General features: G+C 43.2%; 2 protein-coding genes across 5 annotated transcripts in view; one reads left to right on the top strand and one right to left on the bottom strand.

Moving 5' to 3' along the window:
• The window catches only part of jazf1a (JAZF zinc finger 1a), a 24,732-nt gene extending 14,831 nt beyond the window's left edge, over positions 1–9,901 (top strand). For both annotated transcript variants that reach the window (XM_077009443.1, XM_077009444.1), the window contains 4 exons: positions 3,796–3,868; positions 4,097–4,290; positions 4,673–4,842; positions 6,106–9,901. In XM_077009443.1, the coding sequence (XP_076865558.1) occupies positions 3,796–3,868; positions 4,097–4,290; positions 4,673–4,842; positions 6,106–6,252 (584 nt within the window). In that variant the 3' untranslated portion in view covers positions 6,253–9,901. The remainder of the gene's footprint in view (positions 1–3,795; positions 3,869–4,096; positions 4,291–4,672; positions 4,843–6,105) is intronic.
• tax1bp1a (Tax1 (human T-cell leukemia virus type I) binding protein 1a) overlaps positions 9,440–16,278 on the bottom strand; it is a 26,635-nt gene continuing 19,796 nt past the window's right edge. The window contains exons 14-17 of one of the 3 annotated variants that reach the window (XM_077009441.1): positions 15,618–15,798; positions 15,030–15,193; positions 13,828–13,916; positions 9,440–11,464 (exon numbers count right to left, since the gene is read on the bottom strand). In XM_077009441.1, coding sequence (XP_076865556.1) covers positions 11,254–11,464; positions 13,828–13,916; positions 15,030–15,193; positions 15,618–15,798 — 645 coding nt within the window. In that variant the 3' untranslated portion in view covers positions 9,440–11,253. The other 2 variants (XM_077009442.1, XM_077009440.1) reach the window with 2 other exon arrangements.

The following is a 16,278-nucleotide window of genomic DNA, read 5'->3' as shown; positions in this document are numbered from 1 at the left end:
AGTTGGGTTGGAAACTGGGTCAAAATGGGTAAGCAAACTATGATGACTTTCAACTTGATAGTTTAGCTCGGCTGTATTCTTAACTAAATTGCACAGTAGGGGCAAGAACGAGTTTTCAAATCGTACGTGTGTTTACATGGACGCAGCCACGAAGTCGCCAGGTTTGCTTCATGGAAAATTCATTTTTAGGAACGTAAATTGTTACCGGACCGGAGCTCGGAGCGGTCGTTTTCTGCATGGTCCTAGCGCTAGATTCGTCGCTATTTAAATATTTCTTTTTAACCCTTAATACTGCAGAGGACCAAAACCAGCTTTTGAAAAAGTCCCCCCCAAATTACGTCCATGAGGTTAAATGTACTAAATGTTGGCTTACATTTCAAATATAATGTGTAGCTGAATAAACATGTTATCAACCCCTTTTAATGTACAGTATGTAGGCTTACAAATTCATGTTTAACTAAATAAACCGTTGAACACGAGTAGCCTACATTTTTTGAGAATGTTTTTTTTTTCTTCAAGTATCAAAGTAGAACAGCTTTCTCAAGCAGTCATTGATGCATTTTTGAAACAGGAGATCCTGGAGCCCCTGATCTAATGCACCCTCTGTATTAAGAAACCCTATCTCAAAGACTGACTTTTAGTCACTTGCTTAATTACTTGGGTAGCACACATATGAGCCATTTTAATCTAGATTAATCTAGATTAATTTCAAGATTTCAGTGAGATTAATCTAGATAAAAAAAAAAATAATCTATGCCCACCCCTAATATATATATATATATATATATATATATATATATATATATATATATATATATATATGTATATGTGTGTGTGTGTGTGTGTGTGTATATCTCACTCTATCTCTCACTCCCTTTCTTTCTCTCTCTCACTCTTACGCTCTCTCCCATAAATATTATCTCATAGACAAACATGTAAAAATTGTAGTGAAGTGAACTACAACATATAATAGTACACACGCTACATGTTAACCCATCTAAAATGTTGTTTGTTTAATGGTTTTGATTTTGAAGTGTTACATTCTGTTAGGTCAGTGATGCTGTGTGCGTGTGTGCATGTGCGCGTGTGTGTGTGTTTGTAAGGGAAACTCAGTGAATTGCTCTAAAAGACTTTTCAGTCCTTTTATGAGGTAGTTAGTAAGATCTAGTGGAAAATCCCTCATGTCTGTCTACACCCATTTACTGTGTGTGTGTGTGTGTGTGCGCGCGTGTGCGTGCACGCGTGCGTGTGTGTGTGTGTGTGTGTGTGTGTGTGTGCGCGCCCACTCTTTGGGTTTGGGGGGAGGTGCTACACAAGCAGATCCTCTGTGTGTGTGTATGTGTGTATGTGTAGGATGTAGGACGTACACCCACCTTGTATATACTTGTCTGCATATGCACTGCCTGTGTTTGTGAGTATGCCTGTGTTTATATGTGATTTTGCATGTTTATCTATTGGTGCTTACTTTGTGTTTTGTCATCTGTTAGTGTAGTATTGTGAACTACTGAGGTCTAGAGGATGTAATGACAGCCTGGTTTAGTCCCCCAACACCCCCCCCCCCCCCCCCCCCCCCATCCGGAGACCTGCTGATCTGAAATGTATTTAAATGCTCACCTGCTTTTTAATTAGCCGTCTGGAGAACAAGCTGAAAAGACACACACACACACACACAAGTAGGGCATTCCTGTGTTCCCCCTCCCCCAAGGAGAAACACGCACACACACACACACAATATATGTGTATATATATATATTAGGAGGAGGAACGGAGGCACCAGATTATATATGAAAACGTAGATGTTTAAATCAGAACATCATTCATGGGCTCTAAAGTTCTAAAGTGGAGATCAGTCCTTTTTCTTTGAATTTCCTCCCATGATATATAATTGGGTGCCACAAGGGGGGGGCATTAGCCCTTCAGTTGATAGTGGGTCATGAAATATTTTGCAGTTCCAGTGTCAATCTTTTCCCTTCAGTATTTATGAGTAAGATGGATGTCTTCTAAATGCACCTGATCGCTTTTATACTCTCGACAGCAGTAATACTCAGTGAGGTCTGATAGGGGGTAATATTAACATCAGGGTCTGAATATAGAGCAGGTTTATGAGAGACGACTTCAGCAGCCCTGTGGAGTGTTAGTAGACTTACACAGATGGATCACATATGGTTCAGAGCTCAATTAAAACAAGATTACCATCAGTTCTTAGTAGCACTGCATTTTCACTGCAGCAATCGGAGCAGCAGAATCTGACTTTTCACTGTTTTGTGAAATTTGACTAAATGAAGAAATAATGAATATAACAGCTTTTGTGTGTGTGTGTGTGTGTGTGTGTGTGTTTGTGCACATGAGTGTGTCTGTGTGTGTATGTTGAGTTGTCTGTGTGCCTCTTTGGTCAGTGAAAGGAAATCATAAAATTTGGAAAACATTAACTGCCCTAACTTGACCTGCACCTGCTACATGTGATCACAAACACACCTCAACACCCACATCTCAACACTCACATCTCAACACACACATCTCAACACACACATCTCAACACACACATCTCAACACACACACCTCAACACACACACACACACACACACACACACACACACACACACACACACACACACACACACACACACACACACACACACACACACATATATTTATATTCTGATTCAATAGGAGGAGGAGGAACCAGTTTATATATGAAAATGTAGATGTTTAAATGAGAATATTCATTCATGGGGTTCTAAAGTAGATCAGTTCTTCTAAAGATCAGTTCTTTTTCTTTGAGTTTTCTAATTTCATTGCTGCCATAGCAATACAAACAGATGACTCATTAATACAAGTCCATTAGTATTAAAATGCTTTGCCACTGGAAATGACGCATCCTTCATCCTGATGGTCTGTTCACCAAACCCATCAGCAAGTTTCCTCTTGGTTTTAAAGCTGATTACATCTCCTACAGGTACCGTAGCTCCTGCTGTGAGGACCAATGGGTGATGACAACTGATCCTTTTGTGCCAGTTATTATGTTTCCACTCTTATTTGAGCTGTGACCAGTGGTTATTTGAGCAGTGCTCACTGGTTATTTGAATGGTCATTACTGGTTATTCGAGCGGTGCCCACTTGTTATTTGAATGGTCATTGCTGGTAATTTGAGCGGTGCCCACTGGTCAGATGTGATCAGGGTGTGAGCAGAGCAGCGTTTAGATTCGTGTCCTGGTCATGCATTTTCACAGGACACCACAAGAGGGCACTCGTGTCACACGCTTCCAGATGTGCACGCATACACACACCCTCCCAAACACACCCTCACACACACACACACACTCACAGTTTTTAGGAGCTTTTGAAGTTTTGTGTGCTATGCCTCAGGCAGTGGAAGCTGCCTGCTGGGTCAAGATGTAAGTTTTTGTGTGTGTGTGTGTGAGTGTTGCGTGTGTGTGTGTGGCATAGACAGTGGGGTTTGTGTGAGTGTGTGTTTGAGTGTGCGAGTGTGCATGTATTTGTGTGTCAGTGCATATGTGTGTGTGCATGTTTGTGGGCTGGGAGTTTGGGGTGTGTGTGTGTGTGTGTTTATGTGAATGTGCATGTGTGAGTGTCATGAGTATTGGTGGTGTGTATGTGTGAGAATTCTGTGTGTGTGTGTGTGTGTGAGAGTGCATGTGTGTTTATATGTGTATGTGTGTGTGTGTGTGAGAGAGTTCTCTGCTCTCTCTTGTGTGAAATGTTTATGTAACCTCTCTCATCACTATAGTCATACTTCTGTTATTCTTCCTCTCTTCTCCTCTTCCTCACTGAAAGATACAGACCCCAGAGTGCTGGAGAAACAGGAGCTACAGCAACCAACATATGTTGCCTTGAGCTACATCAACCGGTGAGATTGTGTGTGTGTGTGTGTGTGTGTGTGTGTGTGTGTGTGTGTGTGTGTGGATGTGTGGATATAACTCAATGATGACAATGACATACCGTTTCACTTCTGGGGCTTAGAAAATGTGGCCACACTCTGCATCACACTAGCAGTTACTAAACATGAGCTGTGTGTGTGTGTGTGTGTGTGTGTGTGTGTGTGTGTGTGTGTGTGTGTGTGTGTGTGTTTGTGTAGATTCATGACAGAAGCAGCACGCAGAGAGCAGGAGAATCAGAAGAAGAAGATTCAGCCCAAACTTTCATTGTCTGTCACTGGAGGCGTGTCCCGGAACACCTCTACACCCCCTCGTCATAGCAACGGTAGCCTGACTCCACCTGTCACCCCTCCCATCACCCCTTCATCCTCCTTCCGCAGCAGTACACCCACAGGTAAATGTGCGCACGTGTGTGTGTGTGTGTGTGTGTGTGTGTGTGTGTGTGTGTGTGTGTGTGTGTGTGTGTGTGTGTGTGTGTGTGTGTGTTAGTTTTATTGTATTTGATAAATATAGGCTTTAAAATCACATTTGTGAACGTGTAAGAAGTGAGATCTGGAACCGTAACTTTAACCCTAGAGATATAGAACCCTAACCCTAGAGATATAGAACCCTAAGCCTAGAGATCTGAAACTCTAACCCTAGAGATCTGAAAGCTGAAACAGAGGGTGAAAACACCTCACAGAATAAGTAAAGACACCACACCACACCAGTGAAAGTGCATTTTCAATTATTGTGTCTTACTTTGATGTGTGATGCTTGATATGTCTCCGCCCCAGGCAGTGAATGTGAGGAAGAGGAGGTGGAATATGAAGACTCAGATAGTGATGAGTCATGGACCACAGAGAGCGCCATCAGCTCTGAGTCCATCCTCAGCTCTATGAGCATGAATGGTGGGGAGGAGAAACCCTTCGCCTGTCCCGTTCCTGGCTGCAAGAAGAGATACAAGGTAGAAGCACACCCACCCCACTACCCTAACCCACCTCTAACCCTAACCCACCCCTTACCCTAACCCACCCCTTATCCTAACACACTCCTTACCCTAACTAACTTACCCCTTACCCTAACCCACCTCTAACCCTAACCCACTTCTTACCCTCACCCATCTCTAATCCTAACCCTAACCCACCCCTTACCCTCACCCACCTTTAATCCTAACCCACCCCTTACCCTCACCCACCTCTAATCCTAACCCTAACCCACCCCTTACCCTCACCCACCTCTAACCCTAACCCACCCCTTACCCTAACTCACCCTAACCTTACTCCTACATTAAGCCTAATGCTAACCCCTACCCCAACCCTAACCTCAATCTCAAGCCTAACCCTACCCCATCCTAACTCTAACCCCAACCTTACCCCCTACCCTAACCTTAACCCGTATCCTAACCCCAACCCCAACCTTAACCCTAACCTCAACCCTCAACCTTAATCCCCATACTGACCCCAACCGTAACCTCAAGCCCAATCCTCACCCTAACCCCATCCTTATCCTGATCTTAATCCCGACCCCAACCTAACCCTAACCTATTTTTAACCGATAGGCCCTTATAGTCAGTTCTTACACACGGAGGCCTTGGACCTCTACAGACCTTCGCTCCCAAGACCCCATAATTCAATGGCTTCCTTTCCTCAAGCATTTTTATAAGATTAGTGAGCCTGTGCATTTATGGTTGTTAAATCATATTTTAAACCTTTACTTTTAATCCTAACCCATCTCTAACCCTAACCCACTCCTTACCCAAACCCACCCCTTACCCTAACTCTAAAATACCCCTTACCCCAACCCAGCGTTTCTCAAAGTGGGGCGCATGGGTATTGCAGGTGGGGTGCAAGCAATTGGAAGAAATTAACCTTTTTAAGCCTGTCATTTTAATGCCTGTTCGTTTTGCATAAGCCCTGGATGTTTAAAATGTCTGCGGAACAGTGTGAACCAGGGCTAGATTCGGGCCTTTATTGAATTTGTACCGCCCCCCCCCCCCCCCCCCCCGTCAACAGATTATGTTCGCCACCCCCCATCAACAAATCACGATCAACCACTGCCCTAACCCAAACCCACCCCTTACCCTAACCCACCCTTTACCCTAAGCCTAACCCAGTCCTTACCCTAACCCACTCACTCATTACCATCACCATCAACACCAGCTAATGATCATTATTAACTAGTTTTTCATCAGTTTTTCTCTGTCTCTCTCTTTCTATTTTTGCTGAAGAATGTGAATGGTATAAAGTATCATGCCAAGAATGGACACAGGACTCAGATTCGTGTGAGGAAACCCTTCAAGTGTCGCTGTGGGAAAAGCTACAAAACCTCTCAAGGCCTTAGACACCACACCATCAACTTTCATTCTCCACTGTGAGAAACACCCACCCACACCATCAACTTTCAGTCTCCATTGTGTTAACCACACACACACACCATCTTCCACTCTGCATTGCGTTAAACACACACACACATGCACACAAACCAGCTTCCACTCTGTATTGTGATAACCACACACACGCACAAGTTCACACATGCACAGAAAGACACATAGAAGTGCACACACATACCTGCGTGCACACACATACACCTGCGTACACACACACACACACACACACACACACACACACACACACACACACACACACACCTGCGAGTGCACGCACACCCTGCAGACTTTCTTCACGACCTTTGAACTGTTTTATGGTCACAGTGTTTGTAAGTGTTTTTTGCACAAGCCGTTTACATCATTCCTTGTTATTGTAGTTAGTGCTAGTGTTACCGTACATTAGCCCTTACTCTCCCAACACTAGGACGTACGGAACAGACGACACATCACACAACTGCTTCTTGCCAATTTTTGTATGTATTTCATGTTATGACAAAGTGCAGTAGAAAGATGCAACAAAAATGTCATATTCTTAAGTTTCTATTTTTATTTTCTTCCAGTAAAGCAAAGCTAAATAGATACACATATGTACATATCTGTAAAGAAGCATTTAGCATATATTAGTAACTATTATTAATATCAAGACTTTGTATCATTTTATTTACACTATATATTTTAGCACACAAATATTTTATTTCTATAGATATATATTACACATTTTTATGTCTATTTTTTATTCTGTTTTATTTCTTCTTTATTTGATTTTACTTCTCGTTTGTCGAGTTGGAATGGGAAACCTGTTATTGTCCTCGTGTAGAATCTGAATTGGAAACGTCTTAATCTCGTTTGTAGAGTTTAAATGGGAAACGTGTTAATCTCCTCGTTTGTAGTTTGAATGGGATCCGTGTTAATCTCCTTGAATTGGGAAAAGTGTTAATCTCCTTGATGGTAGGGGTTCAATGTGAAAAGTGTTCATCTCTTCATTTGTAGAGTTTGAATGGGAAAAGCGTCAATCTCAGGTCACAATACTGCCAGGGTCAACATAAAAAAAGTTAACATAAAACAACAACCCAAGACTAAGAAGCACTGTGGTATCTGTCTCACTCCCTAGACATGGACCAAGCAGTGTGTCCCCTTACAAATCGAGACAGAGACAGAGGAGCAAGGAAGCCCAGTCACCATGGTACCGTGGTACCGTGTCACTGTGTGCTGGTGTTGACCTCTTTGTCACTACCCTGCTGTTGCCAGGAGCTCCAAAGTGCCATGGTATCTCCTCCCCCAGAGTGGAGTGTTCAAGCAGAACCCGCACTGGTGTGTGTAGAATCATCTGTGCCGGCTCCCTAGCACAGATGGCTCGTCTACAGTGTCTGTGTCAGTAGTCTTGCTGTCTGGATACTAGTGTTGTCTGAAGAATAGTGTTGCTGCAACGTCACCTCACTGTGGTGTCTGCAGTATTGCAGCTTCACAGGTGCATGCGCTCTGCAGAGCTCCGTTTCACACGTGCTGTGTCCATTTTAGTATGCCTCATGTGGTTAGTATTCCTCACGTGGTTAGTATGCCTTACGTGGTTAGTATGCCTCACGTGGTTAGTATGCCACATGTGGTTAGTATGCCACATGTGGTTAGTATGCCTCACGTGATTAGTATGCCTCACGTGGCTGGTATACCTCACGTGATTAGTATACCTCACGTGATTAGTATACCTCACGTGATTAGTATACCTCACGTGATTAGTATGGCTCACGTGATTAGTATACCTCACGTGGTTAGTATGCCTTACGTGGTTAGTATGGCTCATGTGATTAGTATACCTCACGTGGTTAGTATGCCTCACGTGGTTAGTATGCCTCACGTGGTTAGTATGCCTTACGTGGTTAGTATGGCTCATGTGATTAGTATGCCTCACGTGGTTAGTATGCCTCACGTGGTTAGTATGCCTCACGTGGTTAGTATGCCTCACGTGGTTAGTATGCCTCATGTGGTTAGTATACCTCACGTGATTAGTATGGCTCATGTGGTTAGTATACCTCACGTGGCTAGTATGGCTCATGTGGTTAGTATACCTCACGTGGTTAGTATGGCTCATGTGGTTAGTATACCTCACGTGGCTAGTATGCCTCACGTAGTTGACAGTAGCAGTATATTTTGTGCTTGGCCAACTTGTTCAGCTCATCTACCTAAAGGAAAAAGATCTCAACAAGAATTAATCCAATGAATCCCATTTCACTGATCATTTTATACTCTTTGCTGTTGTAACTGTGGGGGGAAACACACTGTAAAGCTCAGATGAAGAGCCAGATCTCTCATGTATGCAGCAGACCAGTCTAATAGTAGTTACCAGTCTGGTGTTCAGGACCATTATGGGTCTTGCCTTGCACAGGCAGAAGCCAAGATGCAGTGAACACGGGTCTCCTGACAGCTGCTGGTGTACTGCAGCGTGATAGAATGTGCTGAACTGTGATAGGACTGTGCTGAACCGTGATAGAATGTGCTGAACCATGATAGAATGTGCTGAAGCGTGATAGAATGACTGTGCTGAAGCGTGATAGAATGACTGTGCTGAAGCGTGATAGAATGTGCTGAAGCATGATAGAATGACTGTGCTGAAGCGTGATAGAATGACTGTGCTGAAGTGTGATAGAATGTGCTGAAGCGTGATAGAATGACTGTGCTGAAACATGATAGAATGTGCTGAAGCGTGACAGAATGACTGTGCTGAAGCGTGACAGAATATGCTGAAGCATGACAAAATGTGCTGAAGCGTAATAGAATGTGCTGAAGCGTGATAGAATGACTGTGCTGAAACGTGATAGAATGTGCTGAAGCGTGATAGAAGGATTCTCAGTGAGATGGCCCGTCTAAATGGTTGTTCGGCTGCTGTTTGCTGGTTAATTCCTTTCTGAAGTCTGTGTGATCAGTCACAGTGATTGTTCCCAGTTAAGATAAGCTCACGTGTGTCCAGTTCTTATCTGAAGTTTAGTATTTTTGGTGCTGTGAAATTTGGGAACAGGTATGGACCACATATATGATGTGTATGGACCACATGTCACGTGTCCAGATGACCCTGATGTGAGATGTTAGCAAGAAGTTTCAAGATGCCAAAAACATATCAAATGAGACACACATATTTGTCATGTCTCTTTTGTTTGTGTGTGTGTGTGTGTGTGTGTGTGTGTGTGTGTGTGTGTGAGCATGCGTGCATGTGTAGAGTAAAACATGCCAGTTTCATTGCTTATGTAGATGCATCGTTCTATTGTTACTTTGTATTTGGACCCCACATTGTCTGGCTCATAACCACACACACACACACACACACGCACACACACACACACTCACACATCCAATTGTCAGACGACACAGGCATAGAACATAGGATCTGTATTTGTAAACTTGTTATTAAGTCAGATGAAGTGTGATATTCAGTATAGTGAAACTATTGTACTGTCTTTGTAATGTGGTTTGAAAATGATATTTTCTTAATATGTTTTGTGGAACATTTTGTGTAGCAAAAGCTATTTGTATGTTTGGCAAGTTTTGTATCAATTGATGTGTGTGTAGGTGAATGTAAGTATGAGATGGTTTCAAAAGCTGCTTAGGACATTCAGAAAAAGAAAATAAAGTGGATGAATATAACTTACATTGTGTTAGTTACAGATAACAACACTTCACAGATCTTGTAGATTTCTTTATTAGCCAATACAAGCTTGTTTCACATTCACAGAGCAATCATGATGCAGACATTTTAAGAGACAAACATTGCATTTTAAAACTTTACACTGATAAATTTTACAATGGTTACATGGACATAACAGAACCTCTGTCAGGATTTTTTAAAGACAAGAAAAACTAAAATTCAGAAGGAGTGTGTTAAAGCTCAAGTGGAAGAAGAGATGACAAAACGATTCAAAGCTCTCTGAATCCAAGACAGCATCATCTTTAAGAACGAGGACTTCAAAGGCAGCGTGGGTGTCTGCAGGCTGCCTGTCCCTGATCACCGCAGCAGCAAAGCAGGAGGAATCAACACATCTCAGATCTGACATGTCAACTCCAGTGATCAAGCTGAAACTGTACATGCTCTTAGAAATCAAAGCACTGGTTTCATCTCCTCTGGAGTAAAACCCACCCTGGTGTATGGCACAGACATTGGGCTATTATCTGTATTCTTATTATTGTGCAGGTGTAGTAATGCACCTAATATGACCCTAAACAAGTCTTCAGCATTGTTCATGGTGTTTTATTGTTCATGGTGTTTGGGATTTATCGTCCAGGGTACATATTGCAGAACTGAACACTGTTGTTCTCTCAAGCCAATTCTGACATTTCAGATATTATGGAATGAAAACTGGAAATCCTTACTGCATATATTTTCATTACATTCATTTCTAAATGCCTCAACTCGTGAACCAGTGATTCCTGTCACTCATCACAACGTTGTAAAGACCAGAGAGAAAGAATAGAACTTATTACATTTTTCACAAAACAATGTAAAACATTGCACGCTTTTATCATCATATAAAAACAAAAAAACATACAGAAAACTTCCACTGAGTGGTACATACTAACGATTCTCTCTATAGTAGATGATTCTACATAAAATAAAGCCATTAGATACCATTTATGTTTATAGATGAAGTCATCAACTTTCATTACATCCTGTATGGCTAGTCCAACAAATGGAAATGTAATGTGTTGAAAAAAACATTCCATTCTTGTTTCTGTTTTGTTGTTCCGAAACGAACTGGACACCATCGTTTACATCAGTACATCGTTTACAGTGCCCTCATGAATCTGGACATCTGAGCAACACTTCTGTGGATGTGCAAATCAAACATTCTGATGAGTAACGGTGACAAAAATTGATTATTAGCACACGGCCAAGTGATGTCATCAAAAAGTGCCAAACAAACTGTTTTAGCTTCTCCGTCTCCTGTGTGAAGTCCAGCTGCGTTAAAAGCCGAAGACGACATTATGTCTCCAGCACGCTCCGTCCTAGTCAAAGTTGTCGAAGTTGAGTACGTTGCCGTCGAAATGTGTGAGGACGTGTTTCTCATACAGGTGCTGCTGGCAGTCCAGCGGGAACTGCTCGGAGCAGACGGGACACTCCCGCCAGTGCGACTCCACGTGCCGCTCGAAGCTGCGCTGCTCAAAGTGCGGTGGGAAAATCACCTCACAGAGAGGACAGCGCTTGTGGACATCGGTCCTGAGAGAGAGACAAACACCTCAGCACAGCTCAGCCGGAGTAGCTGTGTGTGTGTGTGTGTGTGTGTGTGTGTGTGTTAGGGGTTGCACGACCTAGTAGTTGTTCAAAAAACAGTCAACTAGTTGAGTAGTTGTAATTAGCATTAAAGCAAACAAAAAAAAAAAAACACCTCAGGGCAATCGCAAAATGAATTTACATATTTATTTATTTTAACTGCGTGTAGCAATCCCCATTGGAGGACAGTGTACTCCACAGGGATTCCAGGATCTTTGCGTGTCTAGCGTCAGGTACAGAGTATGGGATTGACCACATGACCACTCCCAGAGCACAGGATACCTCCAAGTAAGTTTTTTTCAATTTATTAATAAACAAAGTGAAAGTAAAAAAAGCAAAGAAAAATAAATGGTTTCCTGACTTAAAACAACTGGACACAGCTGTAATGTCTCCTGCAAAATATCAGCAGTCCTATTAGTGAAAACTGGCCTCAGTCAGCAGATCACTCGGACACATTCTCATACAGGCTTCCTACTGTCTTACACCACCCTTAAATACCCGGAGCCCCGGCCCAGGCTATACCATAATTTTGTATGTTTTTTAGGATTTTAAATTATACTACATTATTACTGTACTAATTGGCTATAAGAACATATATAAGGTACACCTAAATGGCTTTTTGCCTTTTTTGTACATTTATTTGAAGATTTCATGTACCGTTACCCATCAGGATTGTAACACCAGTGACGGTAACACCAGTGACAACTGTCATAACAAACAAAATATTTTACAAAATAGCTGCCACAGGGAATCAAACCACATGTTGACAGTCATGAACTACTCACTGAATTATGTATAAATTAATAAATTTTTATTATTCTATATTCATTTTCCAAAGATTAAAGTAGGGCATACCAGTGACTTGCACTAAAGCTTCGAAGGAAATCTTAGGGTAGATGATAAAATTTATAAAAAATGAAAAATGACATTGAACTTACAATGTGTCTGTTTTCATTAATCTTCAGAGAGGAAACAAAATTACTTCCTGTGATGTCATCAGCATGGCTTTGTATATTAAAATAATAGTCTTTTGTCATACGGTAACACCAGTGACATGAATATTGGGGACATACACATTTATTATGTATTTTATTATATTTATTTGCAATATTATATTTTTTTATATTTTGTGTGATATATTGGACCTTTATGGACACATAACTGCAGTTGAGTTATGTTTTCCATTAAGAAATAAAGCCCTTAGTTTCCCAACATGACAGCGAGGACAGGCATTTTTGGGCATACTTGGAAAAACACTAAAATGGTTGAATGCTTTTAAAATGCAACAGTCCTTTAAAGTCTAGGGACACAAAAGTGGACATTTCTGTAGTATGACCCGTATATTTTAATGTCCTGTCCCTTTTCTCCCCAGGTGTCCTGCAGCTCCCCCTACAGTCGTGGGCCCTCCTGACACGTATATGTGCCGGAGCTCCACCCACACGCTTTTGGTGGGAATTCCCAGTAGGTCTAGTCTCTGTAACACTGTTCTATAGTTCAGTGATGGGGTAGATCTTTGACCGCATTACACTGCATTTAATGCAGATTGACAACACAAACAAATGCATCAAATATTATTTTAAACAACAGCCAAACAGGATCTAAATCACACTTCTATTTCAAAGAAATGTCTGTAATGGAGTGAGCTGTGACTGTAAAGTATGGCTGTGTCCTCCAACCTCTGTGGAAACTCTCCTCAGGTGATGGGGCTCCACATCACAGCATTAGCCGTGAGTGTGTAGCATGGTTCAAAAAAGTGATTTATGTCTTTGAACCCCTTGCCAGAAACAGCAGAAATTGGTCTAAAGTCTTTTACAGAAAAGCTAACAAACAAATTCGTGCTTTATTGTCTTTCGTCTGTGAGTGGACGCTTGGGATACTCTGTGATACCAGCCTGCCATTCCTAACAGGTTCTCTCCTGCTACTGTGGGAGTTATCGCAGATTTATTTTTATTGAACTTTATTGTGGCTTTACATATTGTGCAGTTGACTATAGAACTGAATTCGTCTTTACTGAAGTGTTTCCATACTACCCAGTATGTAAAGTACAGAGTGTTTCCATACTACCCAGTATGTAAAGTACCGAGTGTTTCCATACTACCGAGTGCTACAGAGGTTTTTTTAGCCCAGTTTTGAAGATGGATTCCCTCTGTGGCGACTAGTGGAAGTGCTAGTCGACTAGTCTATGCAGCCACTAGTGTGTCTGTGTGTGTGTCTGTGTTTGTTTGTGTCTGCCTGTGTGTGCGTGTGTGTGTGTGTGTGTGTGTGTGTGTGTGTGTGCGTGTGTGTGTGTGTGTGTGTAAGATCGTTACCTAGTGTCAAAACAGAAGCTGGCGCTGCTCTCATTGGACTCTGGATTCTGATGATGTTCACAGATGGGCGGAGCCTCACCATCTCCTCCCTATGAGAGAAAACTGCTCAGATAAACACCCAAACACACCTTCACATTCTGAGTATTATTAAAGACAACAGCTCAGATAAACACCTAAACACACCCTCACTTTCTGAGTATTATTAAAGACAGCACACCATAATTTTCCGACTGAACAGTAAGCTGATTTCTGATGTTTTCAGAATAAACTGGTCTTCCATTTGGTAAATGAACATACACACACATGCATGCACACACACACTCTCTTTCTACTAAAAGTAGACACACACACTGTACTAAAAGTCACAGCTGTCTGCACACAGCCAGTTCGCTGCAAAGGTTAATGGGCCTTTAATGTAGCAAACGAGAGCGGCAGAGAAGCAGGTCACCACAGAATGGCAACCAGGTGAGCACAGGCCAACACCCCCAGCCAATTAGCATAGACCACGTCAGCCTCGCCTGCTAACGAGCCCCCGCCCTCGTCACTCTAATCCACTAACGAGCTGAAGAGAAAAAGCCTTAATTGCTTTTTTATGCAAACTGCCCATCCTTCCTGCAAACTGCACTGGTCTTCTGACCCGACATGTCCAGATGAGTGGCTGAGTTAAGGAGAGAGCTAGAGACAGGGAGGAGAAGGAGAAGGTGTGAAGGAGAGGTACATACTGGTGGAAGAGGTGGAGGCAGAGAGGAGAAGGTGTGAAGGAGAGGTACGTACTGGTGAGAGATGGAGGCAGGGAGGAGAAGGAGAAGGTGTGAAGGAGAGGTACGTACTGGTGAGAGATGGAGGCAGGCAGGAAGGAGAAGGTGTGAAGGAGAGGTACGTACTGGTGAGAGATGGAGGCAGGGAGGAGAAGGAGAAGGTGTGAAGGAGAGGTACGTACTGGTGAGAGATGGAGGCAGGGAGGAGAAGGAGAAGGTGTGAAGGAGAGGTACGTACTGGTGAGAGTGTTTGTGACAGCAGGACAGGAGAAATGGCTGTGGGGTGAGAGTGGGGCGAGAACCACAGGAATGACACCACTATAATCAGAACCACAGAAATGACGCCACTATAATCAGAACCACAGAAATGACGCCACTATAATCGGAACCACAAGAATGATGCCACTATAATCAGCAGGATTAGAAGGACTGAGAGGTTCTCACACTCGGGCGCTCCTCAGTGGGGTTCTCCAGACCATCAGGGGGGCTAAGACTTCGTGATGGCTGACTGCAGATGACGGGCCCCGCCCACAGAGGCGGGGCCAGTGGAGGGGGCCGGCAGGTCTGTTGTGGCGACAATGCCCCATCTGCGCCATCTACAGGGAAATCTAACATTATGTAATTACAGTGACAGCAGTACATGGACATGGGCTGAACCGGGCCGGGCCGAACCTCAGCTGAAAGAATAAATGAATCAATGTTCAGGAGCTCCTGCACACAAGCGTATTTACAGCATCCAGCAGACGTAGCTCCAGAGGCCAGAGCAACACTGGCAAACTAGCAGTGTATATGCACCTTATAATACTCACATGACACCTACAATACTTACAATTATCATATGAAATATCATATGAAACAACATTCGTTGGAAAAATGGGAAATGTTATAAAAACAAATACTAATTTGTCCAGTGGTAAACAGTTTTAATGCTAATATCTGGATATCAGGCCTCCCTGGACACACCCCCTCGGCTCCCTGGACACGTCCCCTCAGCTGAGGCCCGAGAGTGTGGTGTTGGTGCAGGGTTCTCACCGCGGGCGTGCTCTGTAGAGTACGGGTTTCCGTAGCGCAGCTCGGCCGGCTGCTGCTGTACCAGTGGGAGTGGCGGCGGGTCCTGGGGGTATGGCACAGGATACCGCAACACCACAGGCTCTCTGACCTCTGACCTCTGACCTCCACTCCCCCCATCCATTCCCATATACGATCGCAACTCCTGCGAGAGAGAGAGAGAGGAGGGTCATCGTCATGGTTACTGCAGAGCAAGGCGCTGGGTCAAGCTGGTATGGTCTGCTTCATATGCCAGACCATTCTGTTGCCATGGTAACATGGGAGTGGGCAGGGGTCTACCATCACCACAGCACACGCATACTAGACTTGAAGACTAGGTGATCTGGCAGTACTGTAGGTTAACAGAGTTTATGTAGCTGTAATCCAAAGCTTTTTAATAATTAAAACTACTTATCCGTTAAGAGTATTCTGGCCGTCAGTGAAAACAGCAGACCACAAAACCTCAAACCTTATTTATCATAACAGTGATGTGACATTAATTACCCAGCCCATTGCAGCAGTGACCACAGAGACCACATCTACAGAAGGTCTAAAACAGGACAAAATACTCTTCTGTATTTTAAAGGCAGTGATAGTATGGGACAGTTCCAGTGTTCTCTGTGCTGTTCCCTCTCTCCTCAGCTCA

Source organism: Brachyhypopomus gauderio, chromosome 6 (genome assembly GCF_052324685.1).
Source record: "Brachyhypopomus gauderio isolate BG-103 chromosome 6, BGAUD_0.2, whole genome shotgun sequence".
In the NCBI taxonomy this organism is placed as follows: Eukaryota; Metazoa; Chordata; class Actinopteri; order Gymnotiformes; family Hypopomidae; genus Brachyhypopomus; species Brachyhypopomus gauderio.
This window is presented reverse-complemented; position numbering and strand designations above follow the sequence as displayed.